The sequence below is a fragment of the Tachyglossus aculeatus genome, chromosome 26 (genome assembly GCF_015852505.1).
Source record: "Tachyglossus aculeatus isolate mTacAcu1 chromosome 26, mTacAcu1.pri, whole genome shotgun sequence".
In the NCBI taxonomy this organism is placed as follows: domain Eukaryota; kingdom Metazoa; phylum Chordata; class Mammalia; order Monotremata; family Tachyglossidae; genus Tachyglossus; species Tachyglossus aculeatus.
Genome location: NC_052091.1, coordinates 9,563,910 through 9,588,973, shown reverse-complemented (window position 1 = coordinate 9,588,973; position 25,064 = coordinate 9,563,910). Strand labels below are relative to the sequence as shown.

General features: G+C 56.6%; 1 protein-coding gene across 1 annotated transcript; it reads right to left on the bottom strand.

Moving 5' to 3' along the window:
- Positions 1–1,628: 1,628 nt before the first annotated feature.
- On the bottom strand, positions 1,629–12,345 carry SKOR1 (SKI family transcriptional corepressor 1). The gene is made up of 9 exons (XM_038766998.1): positions 10,802–12,345; positions 9,862–10,708; positions 6,816–6,912; positions 5,836–5,943; positions 5,042–5,113; positions 3,665–3,739; positions 3,322–3,396; positions 2,714–2,779; positions 1,629–2,323 (listed from the first exon to the last, which is right to left on the bottom strand). Exons 1-9 carry the CDS (start codon positions 12,337–12,339, stop codon positions 2,229–2,231), a joined length of 2,973 nt encoding a protein of 990 aa, XP_038622926.1. The 5' UTR covers positions 12,340–12,345; the 3' UTR covers positions 1,629–2,228.
- Positions 12,346–25,064: the final 12,719 nt, after the last annotated feature.

The following is a 25,064-nucleotide window of genomic DNA, read 5'->3' as shown; positions in this document are numbered from 1 at the left end:
AACTTTCTTGGAGCAAACGATGAGGGCAGTTGCTTTTGAGGGTCGAAGCACCTATAGCAGGTGGGATACTCTTACTATACGATCTTAGTTGTCTGCATACCATAAGCGCTCAATAAATACCACTGATGGATTAATTTGAAATACCTTGAATTTCTGAAGGCTTGTTTAGACCTCCCGAGGAATGAAAAGTACTACAGATTGCCTGCAAGAAGAGAGACAGATGTGAAGGAACAGCAACAGTGGGGTGAGGCCAGAGAGGACAAGGAAGGCGGGATTCAGAAGAAGGGCTGCCTTTGGAATTCTATTCTGCCCTTCCAGAAAGCAGCTTACACTGCGAGGGGGCTGAGCAAATATTTCTGAACCCGAAAACTTGGCTCTTTGAGTGTTTCATGAAATTACCCGTGGGACTCATCTCCTTACAGAGCGCAAGTCCAAGAGCCATAGCGGACTCCCTCCATTCAAGCATTTCGGTCCGCCAGTCACTCGAATTTATTGCGTGCTTACGGTGTTCAGGGTACTGTACTGAGCGCTTAGGAGAGTACCATATAACCATAACAGACACATTCCCTGTCCACGACGAGCTGACAGTCTAGAGGTGCCTACCTTGTTTTGAAGTTGGGGAGATCAAAAGAAGTGGGTCTTCGACTTCCTCTCAGTGGGACCCATTTTTGACTGAATACGGTGAACTTGGCCCGGTTTATATGCCCCACGCGGGGAGTGGGAGGGGGGAAAACGGTTCCCCCAAATGGGTGGGGGGCTGCTGCCTCGTTAGTCTCGGGTGCAGCTCCTCTACTTTCTCCCCCACCCTGAGAAACAAGACCCTCAACGACCCTGAATCCTACCTGTGACACCCCCTTTGGAGAGTGAATTGGGGACCCCGTGTGAAGGCTGGGGACCATTGGTCTCCTTTGTTGGTCCAAAATACTTGCCAGGGTAATTCTGGTCTAAAAACAGGTATTTAGGGCTAATAGGTGTGTAAACCACCTTCAAAAAGCACTCTCGGAGCTCATTAGCGTTTTACTTTCATGTGTGAAACAAGCATATAAATGGGCCATTAATGAACTCCCGGCTCTTCCTCCACCAGGGGAGGGGGGAACTCCCGAGGAGAGAGCGGCTGCTGCAAGGGTGCGAGGCTCCAGCCCGCTTGGCTCCTGCCCCTGGACACCAGCCCAGGCCCCCCGGCTATCCCTGGCCCCTTCCCCAGAAATGGAACCCTCATCCTCCCTCCCCAGCGTCTCAGCTCTATAGGAAATCTTGTTCACAAGATGGTTGCACGAGTGGTGGGGGAGGAGGGCAAACTCTTCCCCCCAGGTCGGGTGGGGGGTGGGGGGCTGACAGGTCTCCCAGCCCAGTCCCTGTCCCCCAACTTCCATCAAAGCTCAACGAGCAGTCGCGACCCCTCATGAGGGGGAGGAGGGTGGACGAAAAGCTCCTCCCCCCTAAAAAAACCACCGGTCTTACTCACCCCCAGCAGCTGAGTTTGTCCCCTTCTTTTCCCGAGACCCTGCCCCGATCCCCACGGCAAACGCAGCCGCCCGGGCCCCCCACCTCGGGTCTTCCGACTTTTTATTAAAGAACCAAAATCACTTATACAGAGTTTTCTCCCAAAACAAGTTGAGTTTGTCGTTGAATCGGTAGGCGCCCTTTAAAGTGCTGTTACATCAATAATTTACAAAAAAAAAGGGGGGGGGGGGAGAGAATGGGAAAAGCCAAATAAATTACATCATAAATAAATTAAATTAAACCAATACTGTACCAAGAGAATCACAGTACATTTATATCCATTGCACATAGCCACTTTTTCATTAGGAACAAGAGTTTAAGAAGTGGACATATAGGTAGAGATGAACAATGAACACGGCCAGGATCGTTTGCAGGGGCGGTCAGAGCGCAATCACCACGGACAGTCTCCTCCAGGCGGTTTTTTTTTTTTTTTAGTGGGGAAATTTATTTATTTATTTTTGGTCCATTTAACCGTTTGTGTTCCGATGTCCTGAATTTCAACTTGGTTTTAGGCGATATTTACACTCTTGGAAAGGTTGCCCCTGGCTCCCAGGGTGGGGGCAGGGGAAAGGGTGGGGGCGGGGCCGGGGTCTGGGTCTTCAGAGTTCGGTATTTACACGGGGCTGATATAAATGGCTTGTTTGTCGTTTTCCGTCGCTGCCCGGTATTTACAGAGGAGGAGGATGGCTTGTAGGGGCCCCCACGGCGGGCTCGCCACGCCGCGGCTAGGGCAGGAGGGGAGGTTTGAAGGAACAGTTGCCTGTGCAGTGGCGGGGGGTGAGCATCTTACAGGAGAAGTGGTGGAGGGCGTCGTGGGCTTCTGGGGGGCGAGAGAAACCAGGGAGGGGGTTACTCGTGCAGGTCCTCCCCACTCGCGACCGGTCCTTGACCCTAGCCTTGTCTCGACCATTCCCTATATGGTTTTCTCCTCTTCTCGGGCTAGGAGCCTTCCCGGACCTCTAGCCCTTAATTCCCGCTTCCCACCACCCTAGGAGGCCTTCATCATCCCCTCTACGCCCCCAAAATCCTTTCTTGGCAGCGTGACCAGAACTCGGGCCCCGTCACCAACCCAAACCTCCACCCATCCACCCTCCGATGAACCAATCCAATGGATTTATGGAACGCTTACGGTGTGCACAGCAATGTACTAAGCGCTTGGGAGAGTATAATAAAAGAGTTCACTACGGCTGGGTCTTGCTTGACTCCGTACCTTTTAATTTCTGTTGAATGGCATAACGTGCCTTCCGTTCCTGATCTAGTTCATTACACAAGGTGTCTAGAAGAAAAGAGGAGAACAGAATTTTAAAAAGACAAACAGAGAGCTCCCCTCCCCTCTTCTACTTTAGCGGCAAATGTCATAAATCATTACACAATACACCGGGTTTTATGTTCACTGAAACAATTCTTTGGAGCTGGAGATATAAAAAAAAAGAGGAGAAGCAATTGCTTATGATTGCAGTATGGTATGGGAAAGTAATGGTTGGGAATTGCGCTTAAAGGCAGATGGATCCAACCAAAATTAAAGCAAACTTAGGCATTACTTCCCAGGTAATTTTACGCCTCGATTTTTAATTTAGAAACCATGGAAATTGCCGTGATAAGAAGTTCAATCACTCTATGTAATGATGCCTCCAAGCCGTTCGCTGGGCTTCCTTGCCATTCTGAGGCTAATCAGAGTATACAAAGGATATTAAATAAGAAAAATAATTGTTAAATTACCTTCCATTTAAATCCAAATGACTGAACTAACATTACAGCTTTCTACCAGACAGAGGTAGTTACGGCCTCTTGCAGGCTCTCACCTGACTCCCGTCTTACCTCTGACAATTTGCAGCTGTTGCACCATTTCTTCTCTATAAGCCAATTCCCTCTTCATCTGATCCTGAAAATTATCTGTGCAAATTGATTAAGTGAGAACCGTTAAGTACAGTCGTCCTCCACAGCGCGCTTGGGCCTTGTTTGTGTGTGTGTGTGTATTGGGGGGGGGGGGGGAGGCTGCTCGGAGAGAGGAAACCAAGGCGGCGAGCGAGACCTCGGGCGGTGAGGGACGCCGGACTAGCGAAATCAAAGCAGCTGAGCAGCGGAAAGGTGATGCAGGTGTGAAAGAAGAGGAACTGAGGCTCTATATTGAGGCTAAGGAAGGGAAAGAAAATAGATTTACCTTTGAGACTCTGAAACTCCCGTTCTAGTTTCTTTCTCAGTTCCATTTGCTCCAGAAGCAATTTTTGCAATTCGTCTGTTAACGAAAGACAGACTCTCGGTGAGAGGAGGGCACTTTACACAAGAAAAGAGAGAGGACCGATTTTCTAGGGCCTCGTATTTACGTTACTCCCACGTGGTAAATGCTCTGTACTGGACAACGCGAAAACATTTCCTCGTCCCTGATGCGAGGTAGGGATCAGAGAAAGAGAGCTCCCCAAATCCAACGCCCTCTGGCCTTTCCCGGCTTCAGGCACCAGAAAGGACCAAATAAGGCGAAGCAGGTCACGGGGAGTGTTTAAATAGGTGTTTAATGCTACCGCAGCATAAACTGGGGAGCTAAAGTAGTCCCCCAAAACCTTGCCAGGCCTACAAAGTGAACCTCTCTCTGAAGCACCCGGCTTCCTCTCTCTCTCCAAATATAGAAAATAGTAAGACGGTTTTGAAGGAATCTCTCTCTCTCTCTCTCTTCCCCCCACCCCCGGCCCTCTCTCCCCGCCCCCTTCCCGTTATATAACAGGGGCTGGTGTGCTGGGTATTAATGAGGTGGGAGAGGGAAAGTTCTGGCCCAAACGACTTTGGCTAACAAGAGTGAGGACCCTGAATCTCTGATTCATTTTCTCCATCCCCTTGTCCCTGGGGGAGGCATGTGGGGAGCGAGAACTAGAAAAGACCACAGTTTGCCCGTGGCCATCTCTCCGAGGCGCCAAACCAGAGAAAACCTAAGTGGGGCAGGGGGGACCCCCGAACCGGCCCCCAGGCTGGGACCCTTGGGAGAGATCGCCCCACCCGAAATCTGGTTTGCTCGAAGGATGGTCAGTGGGGAAGCCGCTGGGGAGAAGGGGCTCGGGGGCTGACCAGGCCCGATGTTGCCGCCGGGCCGAGAGGCCTCGTCCTACAGAGGAGCAAATGCAGCCCCAACCCTCCCACCACCTGAGAGCGGGGGACACAATCCCGGCAAAAAATGCCCAAAACAAAAAAGAACTATTGCAAAAAGGGCGGGATCTTGCTTAACTTTTCTTCTCACTTTCCTCTAAAGACAAGCGGATGGGGGGGGGGGAGGGTCTCTATCTCTCTCTGTCACTCTCTCTCCAAATCCTGGAAGGGCGGCAACTTCCCCATCAAAAAAGCCTCATCTCCAATTCTTGCCCCAATAGACTGTGAGCCCGTTGTTGGGTAGGGACCGTCTCTATATGTTGCCGACTTGTACTTCCCAAGCGCTTAGTACAGTGCTCTGCACACAGGAAGCGCTCAATAAATACGATTGAATGAATCTCCACGACCCCTCACCCAACACCCCATACACACTCTTTGGTTCCCCAGAGTTCACAAATCTCACCTTTTGCCAGGTTCTCGATGTCTTTCTCACCTAGCGGAGTTCCAGTTACATCCAGAGTTAGTCCTTCGTCCCCTAATAATAATAATAATAACAATTACGGTACTTGACACAACAACGAGGAGGTGGTCAGACCTAGGCACTGCCCGGGGAGAATGTGTGTGTGCGACCCAGCCACCCACCCACACGTTCTGTTTATCTTTCTCTTTTGACGCTCCGTCTCCTTGTCCTTGTCCCGAAATAACCAGCCGCGGGCCGTGACGGAAGGAGACCCGGGGTGGAGCGGAAATCAAGGAGACAGCAACATATGAAAACCGACTTACAATTCACCAACTTATTTAAATATTTATTCGCCTGGAGCTGGAGGGGACAGCCTTTTACTGTTGATTTAAATCATTTCCTTTCCGGTGTGAATAAGTGGTGTCAAAATATCTATTATTTATGCGGGCCTTGCAACAGCCTGGTCTAGTCTTCTAAACTGTGAGCCCGTTGTTAGGTAGGGACCATCTCTACTATAAGTTGCCAATTTGTGCTTCCCAAGCGCTTAGTACAGTTCTCTGCACACAGTAAGCGCTCAATAAGTACGATTGAATGAATGAATGGATGAATGGTGAAGAAGTTCGAGCTGCGCGGTGCTTCAGCCCCCAGGGTTGGGGGGGACCCCCATACCTCCCCTCAACCTCACCAGGGAGAGGGGGGCCGCTCAGGGCTAGGGAAACGAGTGAGCCTGTGTGCGGCTGGGTGAAATGGGGAAAGGGAGAAGGGAGAAGAGGGAGGCGGCGGGAACGACCGCTTACCTCGGTCAGTATTTACAGGGCTAAGCTGCGAGACATTCCTTTGGTCTTGATAGGATTTCCTCGTCTGTAAATCCTCGGCTGTTGAGTGATTGTCTTCTTTATCTTGCTCTTAAAAGTAATAAACCGATTTTCAACTATAAGCAACGAAAGTATGATCGTGAGATATCCTTAATTACATAATTAAGGACAAAGTCCTTATTAAAGCCTTCTTAGGGGAGCCCCTAATCCCCTTGCTATCGAAAGAGCGGCTTGTTCTCTGGGAGCGTTGTTAACTCGAGGTAAATCTATGTTACCTTGCTCTGTGCAGCGGGCACCTCCTCCCTCTGTACCCCCGCCCACCCCCCCACCCCCCATCATCGGGGAGAAATGACCTACATCGAGTGGAGAGACTGGGCCATGAGCTACACTGCAGTCATCTTGGGAATTAATAAATAGATTCCGGAGCCGCGCCGGTCACCGAGATGACAAAAGTTTCGTTCGTGTTTTCGGTGAGGAGAGGGTGGAAGGTGGGTGGGTGAGGGGCTTTTAAACACCCAGGTCTTTTTACAAAAAACAGTAACAGATTCCCACTGGCGACTGGGACGTACCTTTACAACAAAAACCCAAACTGCTTTCTCACAGCGAACACACACACACACTCTCACACATATTCACCTCCCCTATCATCCCTCACCCCTCTTCCACTAAACCGGGCAAACATATAAATAAAAACACCCTCATGCGTTGCTTCGTTGAGAAACTGATTACACGAGCTACCCTGCTTTGAAGGTGGTGCCAAAATGGAAATCATTTGACTAAATGACTATCAACACGAACAGTTTGGGTTATTTTTTGGGGGGACAAAAGCGATCAGAGGTTTGAATACAGACCTCCTCTCCCCCGCCTTCCCCTTGCCCCTTCTCCCTGTCTCTCCCCCGCCCATCCCCTTCCCCAGTGCAGTTTCAGGCCTCTGGAGTCTTCGGTGAGAAGGTCAATTTTACCATTTGCCTCAGGGTTGCAGTGGTAAGTGGCTGCGGGCCCCAACGTGGAGGAGCTCTTCAGCGTCTGCAAATGCTCGTCCCTTGCCTGTGTGTACACCTGCAAAATGGATGAAAAATGAAATGCAATTAGCCAGGGGTTTGTCCGTTCGCTGCCGGGGAAAGAGGCAGCTCCAGCCAGATTTCGTGGAAAGGGGACAGGGGTGAACGGTGGGGGTGGGGGTGCTCCCGCTGGGTTTTCCAGGCCGCCTCCGAGTTTGTGACGCAAGAGAGGTTAGGTCTGCCCCCCCCCCCACCCCCCGGACGAAGGTCCATCTATTTGAGCACGGTCGTTTGAATGAAATGCAATTATTAGTGCTCTTGAGAAAATTACCCAAATTAAAATTCAGCCGCGGAAAACAAGGGCTTTTCAAACCCGGCCAGCCCCCACAAACTCAGCATCCGCCTAATTTTAGGTAATTTATCCTCTCCCCGTTCCTGCCCCCCCCCCGCCCCCATGGTAAAAGACGGGCCTTCTAATCCGGTTAATTATTTGTGTTTTACTGGGAAAAGATGCAAATTTTCCGGTGTTAAGAATCACCTTTAAAATATCGAATAATTAGGGCTCTTATTCAGCATCCAGATCCATCACCGCCCCCCACTCTCCTTTTTCCTCTCCTTTCCTCTTCTCATCCCTGTACCTGAGGCTTACACCCCCGATTCATTTTCTATCTTAGCTTCTCTAAAATTAGGAAAGTTGCTCCCCCCCACACACACACACACCAAGAAAAATGGGAAGGAATTTTTTCTTATGTGTTTCCTATCAAGCTACCCCGTTATAACAGCGAGATGGTGGGAGTATGGACATTCTAGATTGCTCGAGACAGCAACATGCAGGCAGTTAGTTATCTGGGTGTGGCTGGAGTCGGCCGTAGGGGCCCGAACCTTAGATTTTTCCGCTTTAATTCTGTCCAGCCGCCCTACTCTCCAGACATTCACCGTCGCAACCCCGCCGAGCCCCGCGATCTGGGGAACGATGGTCCTCTCGACGGTATCTCAAGCCCTCCATTGAGGCGCGATTTAATAATGGGAAGGAACGTTATTTTGCAGATCACCTCCCCACCTTTCCGGTATCCTAAACCCCGCGGAGCAGGCGAGTGCGTGTCGTGAGCACTCGGTTTGCATTACTGCTCTTTATTTGCTTTACCTAGTCACTCAATAAGCGCACTGTGTAATAGAAGAGATACCTATCGCTCCCATAAAACCCGGGAGCCTTCGGGGACCTATACGTTGCCAACTTGTACTTCCCAAGCGCTTAGTACAGTGCTCTGCACACAGTAAGCGGTCAATAAATACGATTGAAATACGATTGAATGACCTGTCAGCTTGGAGAGGGGGTCGGGCCCATTTTCCCGGCGTGTTCGCCCCCCAGACCCCGGCTGCGGAAGTAGCTAAGTCTCGGGCATCGCCCGGCCAACATAAATCGATGGACTTTAAGCCAGGGGCTGCGGCGGTGTGCCCACCCTCGCTCGCCCGGGGGGCATTAAAGCCCGCATCGAGGGGCACTCGGGGGGGGGGGGGGGTGGATCGTCCTAGACGCGGGTCGGGAGGCGCGAGGAAAGCGGGTCGGAGGGGTGACCGGGTGGCGGAGGGACGGGGGGGGCGGGTGTCCGGAAAGATGAAGGGCGGGCGGGGAGGTGACGGGCGTGCGGAGGGGCGAAGGGAGAGCGGTGGGATGAGGAGTGAGCAGAGGGGTGAGTGGAGGGGTGGGGGTGGGGGGGCGTCCTGAGGGAGGAGGGGCGTGCGGAGAGGTGACGGGCGTCCCGAGCAATGAGGGGCGTCCGGAGGCATGAGGGCGTGAGGACGGATGAGGAGCGTGAGGAGAGGTGGGGGGCGTGAGGTGAAGTGAGAGGCCTGTGGAGAGGTGAGGGGCGTGCGGAGGGATAAGGGCCGTGAGGAGGGATAAGGGCCGTGAGGAGAGGTGAGGGCCGTGAGGAGAGGTGAGGGGCGAGAGGAGAGGTGAGGGGCGAGAGGAGAGGTGAGGGGCATGCGAGGGATTAGGGGTATGAGGAGAAGTGAGGGCCGTGAGGAGGGATAAGGGGCACGAGGAGAGCTGAGGGCCGTGAGGAGGGATAAGGGGCATGAGGAGAGGTGAGGGGAGTGAGGAGAGGTGAGGGCCGTGAGGAGAAATGAGGGGCTTGAGGAGAGGTGAGGGCCATAAGGAGAGATGAGGGGCGTGAGGAGAGGTGAGGGCCGTGAGGAGAAGCGAGGGGCGTGAGGAGAGGTGAGGGCCGTGAGGAGAGGTGAGGGCCGTGAGGAGAAATGAGGGTCTTGAGGAAAGGTGAGGGCCATAAGGAGAGATGAGGGGCGTGAGGAGAGGTGAGGGCCGTGAGGAGAAGTGAGGGGCGTGAGGAGAGTTGAGGGCCGTGAGGAGAGGTGAGGGCCATAAGGAGAGATGAGGGGCGTGAGGAGAGGTGAGGGCCGTGAGAAGAAGTGAGGGGCGTGAGGAGAGGTGAGGGCCGTGAGGAGAGGTGAGGGGCGTGAGGAGAGGTGAGGGCCGTGTGGAGAAGTGAGGGGCGTGAGGAGAGGTGAGGGCCGTGAGGAGAGGTGAGGGCTGTGAGGAGGGATAAGGGCCGTGAGGAGAGGTGAGGACTGTGAGGAGGGATAAGGGGCGTGAGGAGAGGTGAGGGCCGTGAGGAGAGGTGAGGGCCGTGAGAAGGAATAAGGGCGTGAGGGGCATGAGGAGAGGTGAGGGCTGTGAGGAGAGGTGAGGGCCGTGAGGAGGGATAAGAGCCGTGAGGAGAGGTGAGAATTGTGAGGAGGGATAAGGGCCATGAGGAGAAATGAGGGGCGTGAAGAGAGGTGAGGGCCGTGAGGAGGGATAAGGGGCGTGAGGAGAGGTGAGGGCCGTGAGGAGAGGTGAGGGCCGTGAGAAGGAATAAGGGCGTGAGGGGCATGAGGAGAGGTGAGGAGCGTGCGGAGGGACAAGGGCCGTGAGGAGAGGTGAGGGGCGTGCTTGGGCGGCCTCCTGGCTTGGGGTGCGGGGCCCGGCCTGGGTTCCGGACCTCACCTTGGGGCCCGCCAGCGTCCCGCCCGGCTCCCGCAGCTCATAGTCGGGGCTCCTCTCGGGCCGCCGCGAGTTGTCTTCGCCCGCCGGGGGCGGCGGCGGCGGCGGCGGCGGCGGCTGCAGGACCTCGCCGAAGCGGTGTCGGAGACGGCGGGGGCTGCCGCCGTCGGAGGAGTCGGCCGGGCCCTCGCCCGAGGAGGACGAGGAGGCCGAGGACGAAGAGGAGGAGGAGGAGGAGGAGGAAGAGGAGGAGGAAGGGGCGGCGGCGGCGGCGGAGATGATGGCGACGGGGTCGCCGTCCCCGTCCCGGTCCCCGGGCAGCGCGGGCAGGGCCGCGGGGTCGGGCCCGTCGTCGGGCTCGGGCTCGTCGTCGTCGGGGAAGCGGTTGGACTCGACGTCCACCTCGGGCTCGTCGCCCGTGTCGGCGTCGGGCGAGGCGGACCGGTAGCTGGAGCTGCCCTCGCTGAGGAAGTCCGGGCTGAGGTACCCGCCGGCCCCGGCCCCGCCGCCGCCGCCGCCGCCGCCGCCGCCGCCGCCGCCGCCGCCGCGGACCCCGGCCCCGTAGGCCTCGCGGGTGGTGCCGTACAGCTTGGCGATGCTGTCGCTGTCCTTGACCACGGGTCGGAAGGCGGACACGTAGGGGGCCTTGCGCGCCGCGGGCCCCGGCGGCGGCGGGGGAGGCGGCGGGGGCGGCAGGGGGCCCAGCGGCGGCGGCGGCGGAGGCGGTCCGCCCTCGTCCGCGCCCTCTTCGTCCCCGCCGCCGCCGCCCCCGCGCGAGGGGGCGCTCGCGCACCGCTCCTCGCCGCCCTCCTTGGCCGCCTCCACCCCGACCTCCAGCGGCTCGGACCCGACGCCCCCGCCGGCCCCGGAGCCCCCGCCGGACCCGGCTCCTCCTCCTCCTCCGCCGCCGCCGCCGCCGCCGCCGCCGCCGCCCCCGGATCCCCCTCCGGCCGCCGCCGCCGCCGCCGCCGCCGCCGCCGCCGCCACCGCGGCCGCCACCGCCTTGGCCTGGCTCTGGCCCGGGTAGGGCGGCACCGGGAGGCTGCCCGCCGCCGCCGCCGCCGCCGCCGGCCAGAACATGGGGAAGGTCGGGTAGACGGCGGCGGCGGCGGCGGCGGCGGCCACGGAGGCCGCGTCCTTGGCGGCCCCGGCCGGGGGGTGACCCCAGAACATGGCCCCGCCGCCGCCGCCGCCGCCCCCGCCGCCGCCGACGACGACCCCACCGCCGCCGGCCCCGGCCCCCGGCGGCAGGTGTCCCCCGCCTCCCGCGCCCCCGCCGCCCTTGGGCTCCCCGCCACCGCCGCCCAGCACCGGGTCGTCCTTCTTGGGGCACAGGCCGAAGGCGGTGGGGAAACCGTAGGGGTGCGGGAAGAGCGGCGGCGGCAGCTTCTGCAGCAGGCCGAACCCCTTGCTGGGCACCGGGATGACGGGGTAGCTGCGCACGCCGGGCCCGGCCGGGCCCCCGCCGCCGGCCCCGGGACCCCCGCCGCCCCCGCCCGCCCCGGCCAGGCCCAACCCCCGCGGCGGGTGCGGGGGCAGCGGGGGCGGCGGAGGGTGCGGAGGGTGCGGGGGCCCGGGCGGGGGGACGGGCGGGCCCGGGGGGACGGGCGCGTCGTCGTCGGCCGCGCAGCGGAGGCTCTTGTGCGGGGGCGGCGGGGCCAGCTCCGCCCCGCAGCCGGAGACGGCCCCGGGACCCCCGGCCTTGCCGCCTCCTCCTCCCCCTCCTCCTCCTCCTCCGCCACCGGCCCCGTGCAGGGAGAAGGTCCGCTTTCGGGTCCCGCCGTTGAACATGGCCTTGACGTCCTCCCACGCGTGGCTCAGCTCGTCCGTGGCCGTCTTGTCGCTGAGCTTGAGGTGTCGGCGCCACGAGTTGAAGTTGGCGGCGTCGGGCTGCGTGTACTTGGCCTCGGGCGTGCGGTGCGAGTGGAAGATGAACTTGTTGGGCGAGAAGTACATGCTGCAGTAGCCGCACTTGATGCACTTGGCGCGGGAGCTGTTGTAGCGGGCCGGGATGAAGCTGCCCCGCGAGCCCCAGGCGCACTCGTGCACCACGTCGAAGGCGAAGTTCTCGGGCAGCTTGGGCGGCTTGTGCTCGCCCAGGAAGGACTTGCACAGCCGCTCCGCCTCCCGCTTGGTGATCATGCCGCAGCGGCGAGACGAGATGGGCATGGCCCCGGCCCGCCGCAGGATCTCCAGCTGCACCGGGGTGCACTGCACGCACGTGATGCCCAGGGCCACCCGCCGGTTGTGGATCTCATTGTAGCTGTAGTTCTTGAGCAGCGTGTTGGAGATCTGCGCCAGGCACAGCCGCTCCTGGCCGTCGATGACCAGGGAGACGATGGGCACCCCGTACAGGGACGTCTCGCCGACCTGGTTGGGCTTGAGGGGATTGGAGCCCGAGTAGGGCTGCAGCTCCTGCTTGGAGTTTGGGGAGGAGCTTCCATCGCGACCATTCCCCATCTGACTGGCGAGAGCCTCCATGCCACCGCTCCTGCGAAAGAAAAATCAGAGAGGAGATGAGCCATTTTCAGCGCCGCCGTCGCTCAGTCCCGCCCCGCTGGGCGCGCGGACCGCTCGCCTTCGTGGGGATTTCGCATTTGTTATTCACCCCGGTAATCACCCCCCGTAAGAAGTTGCTTTCCGTATTAATACGTGCTCTGGCGCCGGGACAAAAGCAGGCAGGGGTGAGAGTCCTGGGCGGAGTGGAGGTAGGGAGGAGCGGCAGGAGGAGGAGGGGACGAAGAGGAGGAGGCGGAGGAGGAGGAAGGGAGGGTAATAAATCCATCCTCCCCCCCCCCCAACCCCCCCAAGCCCCTGAGAGACCCCGAAGTCCTGCATCCAGGGCGGTGGTACTCAGCCAACCCCTACCTCCCTGTCGGGCAGGGGGCACCGGGGAGGGGGGGGCACCCAAGGGGCACAGGCAAAGAGGAAAAGGAGTCCCCAGGAAGGCAGAAGGCAAGGAAGGTATCGGTCACTGTCCCGTTTCCCCAGGCGGGGAGGCGGAGGCGGTTTGCTGTCCAGGGTCCTGAGCCGGTCTCCCGGCGCGGCCCGGCTCTCCTCCAGCCTCTGGCCGCGGGGGCGGGAGTCCGGCCTCAGGCCCGAGCCTTCCACCGGACCCGCCGCCGGGCCGTCCTCCGGGCTGCAGTCTTTGCCGGACCGTACGATATGGACTGGGGACGCATCCGTTCCTTTGCTTTCACCACCATCTCCCCGCTCCATTGTCAGAAAGATTAAAGGCGGCACGGAAGATGTTTTTTTCTTTTTCTTTTTCCCCTACCGTGGATCCGGCTAAGCATTGCTTTTATTTACCCTCCCTGGCGAAAAGTGCCATTTCCACAGTACCGACCGGTAGGCTGTCGTTCAAGTTCGAGAGACCGTACCGTCCTTTTTTTTTTTTTACATTTCAGTCCCCACAGTCTCGGATTTTTCGCAAATCAAATCCCGCTTCGCCTTTCACCTAAAGAGTAAGGTTTAAGGCTTTGGGGTTTCGATTTTAGGTGTGCATTTCCCACCCCTTTTTTGTTTTGTTTTGTTTTTATTTTTTCTAGACGCGGCAATTCTCCCAAGTTGGGAGAGGGACCTGCGGTTGGCCCCCAGAGCCTCTCAGAGGTGCACGGTATTTACATGTCCGAGGAGCGGCTCACGCCTCCTCTCCAGTAAATAATCGAAAATCCCGGCTGCCCCTGTAGGGATAAGCTGACGGGGACTTAAACGAAACGCTCTTTTAAATAAAGTCACCGTCTCTCGCCACCTCGGAGTAATCCTGGTGGGACGGCCAGCCACGTGTCCTCTGTCATCAAGAACGGGGACCTGGCTGGTCCAGAAATAACGTACCCCCCCCCCCCGCCAAAAAAGCGGATCAACACAGTCCTACGGGGAGGCTAATTTCCGAAAAGGCAGCACCCGCCCCTTCAAAGTTGCCATTTTCCCAGGGACCCGCGTCCAGGTGATCTGATAGAGAAGCAGCGTGGCTCAGTGGAAAGGGCACGGGCTTTGGAGTCAGAGGTCATGGGTTCGAATACCGGCTCCGCCACACGTCTGCTGTGTGACCTTGGGCAAGTCACTTAACTTCTCTGAGCTTCAGTTACCTCATCTGTAAAATGGGGATTAAGACTGTGAGCCCCACATGGGACAACTTGATCACCTTGTAAACCCCCCCCCCCCCAGCTCAGAACAGTGTTTTGCACATAGTAAGAGCTTAACAAATGCCATTGTTTTATTATTATTATTATCTGTTTAGCTTCTCTTCCACCCGCCCAAGCAAACGGTCTCGAAACAAGGTGACGATCCTCGGAAACTGAGCCGCTTTTTTAAATGTCTTTGCAGGAGATTAGGAGCGAGGAAGCCGGTTTAACGGGGCCACTCGCCCTCCAGCCCCGGGTTAGAGCAGAAGGAAGCCCGAACCCAGCGGACGAGCTTACTGAGGAGGGATCAGGAGGCCGAGAGGCTTTCTCCCTGATTACTCTACGTCGCCCAAGTGAGGGGTACCCGAAAACGGGAGAGACAACTTGGCCCGTCTCTAATGAAAGTCTGGTGGCCCCGCTCCCCGCCGGCCCCAGATTTTTTTCTATTCTTTATTTTTCCTATTTCGTCCCAAGTAGGGAGAGGACGAAATGAGGTGGGAAGAGGCGGTAACGTAAGGGGGGAAAGAGGGGCCAGCGGGGAAGTGGTCCTAGGAAACATCCGATTCTCTTCGATGATATAAAGCGAGCGGAGCGCCCCAGCTTCAGCCCGCCGGGGACCTAAGAGCGGGGAAGGATCCCCAGGAAGAAGCGGATCGAATTCCAGGGTCGGGAGCGAGGAGCCGGGGCTGGGAGGAACGGGAAGTCCGTCCCGGGCCGAGACGGAGGAGGAGGAGGGAGGACACGGGACGGGTGGGTGGTTCGGGGCGGTTGGCGTCTCGGAAACCCCGGCAAGAAACGGACAACGAAAAAGGCCCCCGGAGGAGGCGAAGGGCAGCGGCGGGGGTCGGGGGTCGAGGGGGGTCGGGGGACCGTGCGTACTCACCGGTGCGGTCCCAGGAAAGCCCGGTCCCTCGGTGGCGGAGCTGTGGGCGGCCGTGCGGCCCCCCTCCCCCCGGTGGTCCCCTCCCCTCCTCTTCCCCCTCCCCTCCCCCTCCCCCTCGCGCGCACTTCCCCTCTGACGCCCCCTCCCCCCCGCCCCCCGGGGGCGCGGCCGGGGCCCGCTCAGGGGCCAGCCCGCCCGCAGGCCCCGCACCCGGACCCTCACCGGGCCCCGCACCGGGCCCCGGCCCGCATGGCCCGGGACAGGGAGGAGGCCCGGACCCGCGCTCAGCCGGGGACGGCGCCACGAACGCGCGGGAGGGAGCGCGCGCGGGGGTGGGGGCGGGAGCGCGCCTCCTCCCCCTTCCCGGGCCCCCTCCCTCCCTCCCCCGCGCCCCGGGCCGCCGGGCGATCAGCGCCGAGCCGCTGCCACCGGAGGGGCAGCCCGGAGGGCTCCGGGGGGGAGGAGGGCTCTGGGCCGCCTGGGGCACGAGCAAGGTAAGCGTCCAGCACGGGGACACCTGCGGCGGCCGCCCACCACGGCGGGGAAGGGAGCCGGGGGGCCGGGGGACAGGGGGGCGGGGGGGGCTCCGGGGGTCGGAGGGAGGGCCCGGGCCCGGGCGGGGCGGGACCCAGGCGGAGGGAAAGTTCTTCGGTCCGGGGAGCGGCGGAGGCTGGGCCTGCGGGGCTCGTCCCACCACTGTGCGGGAAGAGGGAAGTGGTGCGGGAAAGGAGGGGCCGGACGGGGCGAGCCCGGGCTCAGGCACCGGGAACCCCGAGCAAGCGGCCCCCGGGCCCCTCCCCGACCCCCCTCGGCCTTGTCCAGCCCGCTCGCAGCCCGCCGCCACCGTCGGTCGATGGCCGGAGAAATGGCAGCGTGTTTTATTTATGTCCCGCGGTCCGGTCGGTGAGGCCGATCGATGCCCGCTGGGCAGGGGAAGCGCCGAGCCCCGCACCCGGAGCCGAGGGGGGAGGAGAGACCTAAAGCCCCCTCCCCACCCCCGGGCAGCAGGGCGGGCCAGGCCTGCCACCCCTGACCTCCGACCCCGGGACCAGGGCCTGCCCGACATCTGGGACCGGCCAGGGGGAGGGGCGGCCTACCTGGGCGGCCGCGGTAAAGGGGGGAGGGGGCGCCAAGGACCTGGCCCTAGCGGCCCCCTTCCCCGCACCCAACCTGTTAGGGAAAACCCAGTCCTACCCTGGTCCCTCCGCCCTCCCCATGCCGAACGGTGCCACCCGAGGGGCGCGGGGAGCTTTCCGCCAAGCCCCGCAGGGGCCTCCGGCCCAGGCGCGGCCCCGCCGTATAACGGGGGAAGAAGGGAAGCCTAAAACGCGCCTTAAGGCCGCCCCCCTCCAGGCCGAAAGTCCTGGGTTCGACGGAGCAAGACCCGGAGACCGGCAAGAACAACTGGGAAGCCCATCCCCTTCTCGGCCTCCCGTCTCTTTCCCTATCTCGATTTCTCTCTCCGTCTCTGGGTCTGTCGCTTTGCCTGCTTCTGCTCGTCTCCATCTCTTTTTCTCCCCTCTTTCAGTGGCTTGTGGGATCTTTTTTCCTTTCTCCGTTTGCGACTCGCTTCTCGGGTCTTTTCGATTGATGGTGTCTCTTCCTGTCTGAATTTCTTTTATTCATTCATTCAATCGTATTCATTGAGCGCTTACTGTGCGCAGAGCACTGGACTAAGCGCTTCAAAAGTACAATTCGGCAACAGATAGAAACAATCGCTACCCAACAACGGGGTCACCGTCTGTCTAGAAGGGGGAAGACAGACCGCAAAACAAAACAAGTACTCTTTTCTCTTCCTCTGTATGCTCCCGGGGGTCTCTGTTTCTCCCTTTGTCTGTCTCGTCCCTCTCTTTCTCCCTCTCTCTGTGTCTCCCCATCTCTGCTTCCTCTCTCATCGTCTCTGTCTCTTTCACCGCCTTCCTCTCTCCGTCTCCCCATCCCCACTGTTTCCTTCTCTCTGTCTCTCACCGTCTCTCTCCCTGCCTACTTCGGCGTCTCTTTCTCCCTGCCATTTAAATTACAAATCACCGACCCCGTGGGTAGAAGGAGGGAAGCTTCGCTCTCCTCCACAACTCCCCGAGCTTTCTCCTAACGCTTCGTGGCATTAAGTGCCCTTAATGGACACGTTAATTAAACTGTAATTAATCATACTGTCCGGCCCAAGTTTGAACAATTACCCTAATCAAACAGAAGTTAATAACGGCCGGGGATAGCCCGGGGCGCTGACTTCGGAGCCTCCGCCGTCGCCTCTGCTGGCCGCGGGAACCCCCGGCACATGCGGCCCGGATAGGCCCGGCCCGGGTGGGAGCGGCTGCCCGCCTGCCATTTAATGTGTCATTAAGTGAGGTTTGTCCTTGGAAACAGATTTAGGGCCATAAATCTTCCCCTACCAACGGCATCCAGTTCATCCCCTTTATCCTCTCTCCTTCCCTTTCTCCTTTTCTTCCTTCCCTCCATCTCCCTTTTCTTTCTCCCTCTCCCTCCTCTCTCCTCTTTCTCTTTTCTCCCCCTCTCTTTGCCTCCTCCTCTTTTCCCTCTTTATCTCCTTCTCCTCCCCTCCCCCTGCCCGTCTCTCTCCCTCTCTCGAAGGCAAAGTGAGGGCCTGGCAGAGTTGTTACTTTTGTTTTCCCGGACCCCCCTTTCCCTCCGTATGATTATTCTCTAATGGAGACCAACTCTTCCCCACATGAAAGTGATTTTTTCTTTCAGCAAAGCTAGCTCGGCACCCCACCCCTCTCTTACACAAATCTTCTGTCTGCTTCCCTAACTTTGTTTCTATTTTTCTATTTCTTTCCTTTTTATTTCTATTTTTGCATGCTCTCCTCTCTCTCTCTCTCTCTCTCTCTCTCTCTCTCTCTCTCTCTTCTCTACCTCTTGTCTGTTTTGCCTTTCACTGAGAGAGTCGCACCCTACTCCTGCTCTTCCCTATTCTCCTGGCCCTGACTCCCTGCTTACTCCCCCCACCCCATCCCCACACACACCATAATTACAGTCTGGGTTGTTAATTATTCTTCTCCTTTTAGTGACTCGGAGCCTCCTACAGAACTCAGCCATCAACGGTTGCCGGGCCAGGTTTGGGGAAGGAAGAGGAGTAAAAGCGGGTTCAGAGCCTAGTCTCCTTCATCTTTCCTCCCCCACCCCAATTTGAATCCCCTCTTGGCCCGCGCATCCATCATCAGAGGTACAGGTGCAGCTGTGTAAGGCGTTAGAGCTAGCCCTATGGAAACTCGTCAGGGCGATCCTCTGTCCCAGCTAAGCAGGTTGAGGGAGGTGGGGCGGCCGGGCCACTTTGGGGGGCTTAACTAAGAGGCCTGGGGGCTCTTCTTCAGAAGAAGTGAGCCCCCTAGCTCTATTTCCTCACAGGCCCCTTTCCTCAAAGCTGGCACTCTACCTCTGGAGGTACAGAGGGAGGGAACGGGGGGAGGGGTGGTCGGAGAAGGAAAAGGCCGCAGGACTGTCTGACCCCCGAAGGGGCGGCCCAGTCCGGGTATCCTCCCGCTGAAACGCCCCGGGGGATTCAGGACCGACCGCTTCCTCCTAAGGCCCAACGGCGGCTTGGCCCGTGTGGCCACTTTCCTAACCCAGGTGAAAGCAGACAGTGGCAGTCCGGGGCCGGGACCCCTAGCTCCTTTAGAGCCTTTCCCTGGGTCGGGAAAGGGTCCCCAGACCGACCTCGGCCCCACTTTCTCCTCTTGCTCCTTCCTCCAGGCCCGGGATTGTCCCAATCCCGGCAGGTGCTGGGAAGGGACAGAAAGCAAAGGGCTCGGTTCCCACCGGGGCGACCCCCGGACTCCTCGGGCTCCCCGCCCCTCCTCCCGCCCGGACCCCTCACCCTCCGCATCCTCTCGCCTCCCCACCCCCCGCGCCCCCACATTTGGCTCGAATTTGGAGAGCTCGCCTCCTTCCTCAAGCACATATCTTTTAACAGTTGAATTAACGGCAGTTTTCGTCAGTTAATTAGGTTTAATTTACATAATTAGTACAGTATAAAGAGTATTGGGGATAATCATGGGGTACGTATCGCTTACTGTGTAAACACGTATTCTGAATTAAAAATCAGATGTAATTAAGGCGTGTGGGCTCTGTTTAGGCAGGGTTTTAATTGTAATGAATTTCTAATTAACACTCAACGATCACCAAATGCAAAGGGCTGTAAAATTTTCTCGTAGTTTTGCTAATTTGTGGTTTACTTAATATCTGGATATTAATCCGGCGGACCCGATAGTCGGGAGTGTGGAGACGGAGCCGCCGGGGCCGGGCCGCGGGGATGGGGAGTCCGGCGGAGAAGAAGGAAGTTGGGGAGGCTCGGCGGTGGCGGTCCCGCTCCCGTTCCCGGGCACTCGGCGGCCGAGCGCCCCGGGAAAGCGTCGTCGAGGCGGGGCTTCAGGGACAGGGGTGGGGCGTCATCAGGTGGTGAGTGGGGCTTCAGCAGTGGCAGACCACTTTTCCTTCTCCGACCACCCCTCCCCCCGTTCCCTCCCTCTGTACCTCCAGAGGTAGAGCTCTCTTCCTCCCTTCAAAGCAGTGTCCTCGGGAGTCAGAGGTCACGGGTTCCAATCCCGCCTCTGCCACTTGTCGGCTCTGTGACTTTGGGCAAGTTACTTCACTTCTCTGGGCCTCAGTGACCTCATCTGTAAAATGGGGATGAAGACTGAGCCCCACGTGGGACAAGCTGATAACCTTGTATCTCCCCCAGCGCTTAGAACGGTGTTTGGCACAGAGTAAGTTAACAAATAGCATCATCATCATTATTATTATTATTATGGGCGGGGCTTCAGGGAGAGAGTCGGGGCGTCGTCGGGGAGATGGGCGGGGGGAAGCTCCGGGTCAATCGGGGAGGGGCGTGGCTCTTTCGGGCTGCCCCGAGCCGTCCCTAGGGGATGGTTTTTCACCCTCTCCCCCGGGAATCCCCGGGCCGGGTGTCTTCTGCCTGGAGACCCCCTGATCCCGCCGGATTTATTCCCTCCGGATTCGGCCCCCTCCCCCAGCTCAACACTTTGTGTTAAGCGACTTTGGGCAATTCACTTCACTTCTCTGTGTCTCAGTGACCTCATCTGTAAAACGGGGATGAAGACTGGGAGCTCCACGTGGGACAACCTGATCACCTTGTATCCCCCCCGCGCGCCCCAGCGCTTTGAACGGTGCTTGGCACATAGTAAGAGCTCAACAAATGCCATTAGTATTATTAATACAAACGGGCTACATGGGAACGGCCCCGCCCACCTACCCCCATGGCCGCGCCCTCCTCCTGGCCTGGCCCGGCCCGGCCCATGAAGGCAGAGCAGCCTTCAGGCGGTCTCCGTGGGAAACCCGAGGTTAACTCGAGGTCAACGGTGGGGAAAGCGTGGCGTCCGGCGGCCCCGAGGACCCTTCTGGGCCCGTCCCAGCTGGGCTGCCGCTCTCCAACAAGGCGGCCGCCCAAGTCCGGCGTCTTGGCGGGGCGGGGGGCGGGCCGCAATGGCCTCTTCTCCCCTAGAAGCCCCCTGCGGGTGGGAATCAAGGCCGCTCTGTGCTCTCCCAAGCACATAGTACAGTGCTCTGCCTCCACTAAGCGCTCAATAAATGCCATCCATGGGGCAAAATGTGGTGCGGGCACATAGCATCCCATCATGCATTCGTAGGTGTAGCCCCACAGCGTTTATGGCCATAGCTGCCATTTAGTTATTTGTATATATTCATTCATTCAATCATATTTATTAAGCACTTACTGTGTGTACAGCACTGTACTAAGCGCTTGGGAAAGTATAATCCAGCAACAGTGACAGTTCCTGACCAGAACAAGTTTACAGTCTAAAGGCGGGGGAGACAGACATCTGTCTGGGAATGGACGTGTTTATTGTTGTAGTGTACTCTCCCAAGCGCTTAGTACAGGGCTCTGCACTCAGTAAGCGATCAATAAATATGAATAAATGAATGAAGGGAGGTGGTTCCTTTGGCCTTTTCTGTTCTGCACTCTGAGTTCACCCCAGCTCACTTCCCAGGGATTCCCCAGCCTATCAGCTGCACCCCCAACAATATTTCCAGGTAGGCATGGAGATCACCCAGAATAAACACTCACATCTGTCCCCCTCTTGACTGTAAGATCGTTGAGAGCAAGGAAATAATTCATTCATTCAATTGTATTTATCAAGCACATACTGTGTGCAGAGTGCTTAGTCCAGTGCTCTGCACATGGGAAGCACTCAGAAAATACCATTGATTAAGAGTAGGGAGAGCACCAAGAGCCAGTTAAGGAAGGGGCAGGAGGTTGATGGTATTAACTAAGATGATTTCAGGTGTTCATCATCAGTGGTATTTATTGAGCACACACTGCGGGCAGAGCACTGTACTAAGCACTTGGGAGAGTACAATACAGTAAATACCACAACGAGATTGTTCACTCCATTTTGTTTTATCTGGGTTTTTGCAGCCCCCAGTTAGGCAGTATCACAGGCCTTTAACTCATTCTTATGGTCTAGAGAGAAAAGTGTGGACCCATGCTGATTGTGAAAAGCAGCGTGGCTAGTGGATAGAACACAGGCCTAGGAGTCAGAAGGACCTGGGTTCTAATTCCTGCTCTGCCACTTCTCTGTTGCGTGACCTTGGGCAAGTCAATTCACTTCTCTGGACTTCAGTTTTCTTCTCTGTAAAATGGGGATTAAGGCTGAGCCCCATGCTGCTCAGGGACTGTGTCCAACCTGACAACCTTGTATCTACTCCAGCACTTAGAACAGTGCCTGGCACATAGTAAGCACCTTGTATCTACTCCAGCACTTAGAACAGTGCCTGGCACATAGTAAGCACTTAACAAATGCTATTAAAAAAAAGGCACCAAGAGAGTTAGCACCATTCTTCATTCTTTAGCCATCCTCCTCCCACGTCTCCCGATAGGAAGCTACTGGGACAGTTGCTCTCCAGTTGCTTAAAGACCCTTTCCACATGGGGTACAGTTGGTACTTTAGATTTGCATTATCCTTTGTATTTGATCCTGTATAGTGGAGGGGGCTCAAGGCTCAGCTAGATGGCTTCTTCCTCATTCACGTTTCAGCAGTGTGTCCGGGTCTTGGTGGTCCTTCAACATCCAGTTCTTCCCTTCCGGTCGGTTTCATTTGGCTGCATTCAGGCATAGTCCATTTAAAATGGGTGAAACCCAGAGTTGGACATTTGCTTCGCGCTGTCAGAAGGGGTGGATGAGGGAAACATGGAATTGTCGTTTCCCATGAGCACCCAGGGTGAATGACTGACTGTAATTGCTCAGACATGACCACCTGTCCACCGTGGCGGCCTGGTCTTCAGTCTGGAAGAAAGGCTGGGTTTTCAAACTGCGATATCTGGCAGGTTGTTTATCAAACCTTCTAAGGTCAGTGGTTGTCAAATCAGTTGTTCCTCCTTTGATGGCTGAGTGTGTCTCCAGCTGTCTAAAACCACCTGGACCTACCCCAGCCCCCCCTCGTGGGCTCAGCTTCCTTCCCCAGCTCCTCTGCAGCCCCTTGACTCCTTCATCCAGCCCGTTGCATGCCTTGGACCAACCAAAAATGGCACTGGGAACTGAAGTCCTGTTGGTATGGCTGGAGTAATTAGCGTCTGTTGCGCCCCCACCGGGCACTGTATTAAGTTCTTAGGCAGTACCAAACAAGCAAGTAACACATTCCCTGCTTGTGCTCCATGGTCCTGCACCACTTGAAAGATACTGGTGAGGGGCAGGGAGCTCGCTGAGGGAGTAGGGTGTGAGGCTGGGAGCCACCAGGGAGCCCGATGAAGGGGCTTGGGGGTGGCCCAAGTCCCAACTCTCTGCAAGGGGTGATCCAGAAGCGGAGGATTGGATCCTGCCTTTACTTCCAGATCTGTGTCTTCAAAATTCTATCTAAGAAACCTTCCCTGAATAATCTCTCATCTCCCCACCTCATTTTCTCTCCCTTCTGCATCTTCTATAGACCTAGGTCTATACCCCACCTAAGCACTGTGATACTTACCCAACTTCTAGCCCCATACATATTCCTATATGCGTGCCCTATCTGTAATTCATTTTTATGTCTGTCTACTAGACTAGATGGGCAGAGATCACGTCTACCAACTGTATTGTACTCTCTCAAGTGCTTCGTACAGTGTCCTTCTGCACACAGTAAGCACTCAGTATTGTGAGAAGCAGCATGGCCTAGTGGATAGAGCATGGGCTTGGGAGTCAGAAGGTCACGAGTTGTAATCCCTGCTCTGTCACTTGTCTGCTGTGTGACCTTGGGCAAGTCATTTCACTTCTCTGTGCCTCAGTTTCCTCATCTGTAAAATGGGGATTAAGACTGTGAGACCTAGGTGGGAGATGGACTGTGTACAACCTGATTATCTTGTATCTATCCCAGTTCTTATTACAGTGCCTGGCACATAGTAAATAATAATAACAATAATTTTGGTATTTAAGCACTTATGTGCCAGGCACTGTTCTAAGCATTGGGGTAGTTACAAGATAAGTGGGTAGTACAAAGTCGATGTCCCACATAAGGCTCACAGTCTTAGCCCCCATTTTACAGATGAGGGAACTGAGGCACAGAGAAGTTAAGTGACTTGCTCAAGGTCACACAGCAGATGTGTGGCAGAGCCACAATTAGAATCCATGACCTTCTGACTGCCAGGCCCATGGTCTATCCACTAGGCCATGCTGCTTCTATTCTGTAAAAGTAAATAAATAAATAAATATCACTGATAGGTTGATTGATCATGTAGCCTTTGAAGGTCACAGGGTCAAACCTTCCCCGGCTAAAATACAAATTGGACAACTAACCTAATCACTGGCCTTATTCCTGACCTAATCTGAAAGCCCAACAACTCCAGCCCTTGCCCTGACCCTGGACTCAATGAGGTTTTGGTAAGTTGCCGGTTTCAATTTTCAGTCAAACAGAATTTATTGAACCCCTCCTGTGTGCAGAGCACTGCCTTAAGAGCTTGGGAGAGTACAGTATAAATTAATATCCAGAATCCCTGCCCTCAAAAAATTTTCAATTTAGTAAGGGAGGCAGATACTAAAATTACAGGTAGGAGGAAGAGGAAGTAATAGAGTAAAAAGGTCTGTGTATCAGTGCTAGTGAGATGGTTTGAGCACTTCAGAAGTGCTGAAGTGGCAGTGGGGAGATGAGACTAACTGGGGAAGGCTTCCTGGAGGAGATGTGACCTTGACGATGGGAGAATAGTTGTCTCAGATGTGGAGTGTTTGGGAGTTTCAAGGGTGAGGGAGGTAATGGGGTAGGCTAGTGGTGGCAGAGATGAGGTAGGGCTCAGTGTGTTGGTTAACTTGAGAAAATGAAGCTTGTCAATTTGGATATATTAGGAGAAAACAGTGTATAAGTACAGGGCGGGGGCAGAGAGAGCTGCTTAAATGCCTTAAATCTGATGGTGAGGAGTTACTGCTCGATGCCGAGAGTAACAGGTAACCAATGGAAGTTTGAGGACTGGGAAGATGTGTGCAGAATGACATATTAGAAGAATGATCCAGGCAGAAGGGTGCGAAGTATGGACTTGAGAAGGGAGAGATGGGAGGCAGGGAAGTCAGCAAGGAGGCTGATGCAGTAGTCAAGTTGGCTGATGATAAATGCCAGGACTAGTGTGCTGGCCATTTGGTTGGGGAAAAGGGGCCAGATTCTGAGAAAGTTGTGGAGGAAGAATGGATGTGATTTGAGGATTTGGTGGCAGATTGAAATATGGGGTTAAAAGAGGGAGGAGTCAAGGGCAGTGCCAGGGTTGCAGGCTTGAGGAATGGGAGGATGATTGTGTTAATAACTGTGATTGGGAAAGTCAGATGGAGGGAAGGTGAAGAATTCAAGTGTGGACAGGTTTTTTACGGTATCTAAGTGCTCACTATATAATAACTATGGTATTTGTTAAGCACTTACTATGTGCCAAATACTGTTCTAAGCTTTGGGGTAGATACAAGGTAATCAGATTGATCCATGTGGGGCTCACAGTCTTAATCCCCATGTTACAGATGAGGGAACTGAGGCACAGAGAAGTTAAGTGATTTGCCCAAAGTCACACAACAGGCAAGTGGCAGAGTCAGGATTAGGACCTATCTTCTATGACTCCCAAGCTCGTGCTCTTGCCACTAGGCCAAGTACAAGCTAATCAGGTTGGACACAGTCCCTGTCCCATATAGGAAGCAGCATGGCTTAGTGGAAAGAACACGGGCTTGGAAGTCAGAGGACCTGGGTTCTAGCCCTGGCTCCACCACATAT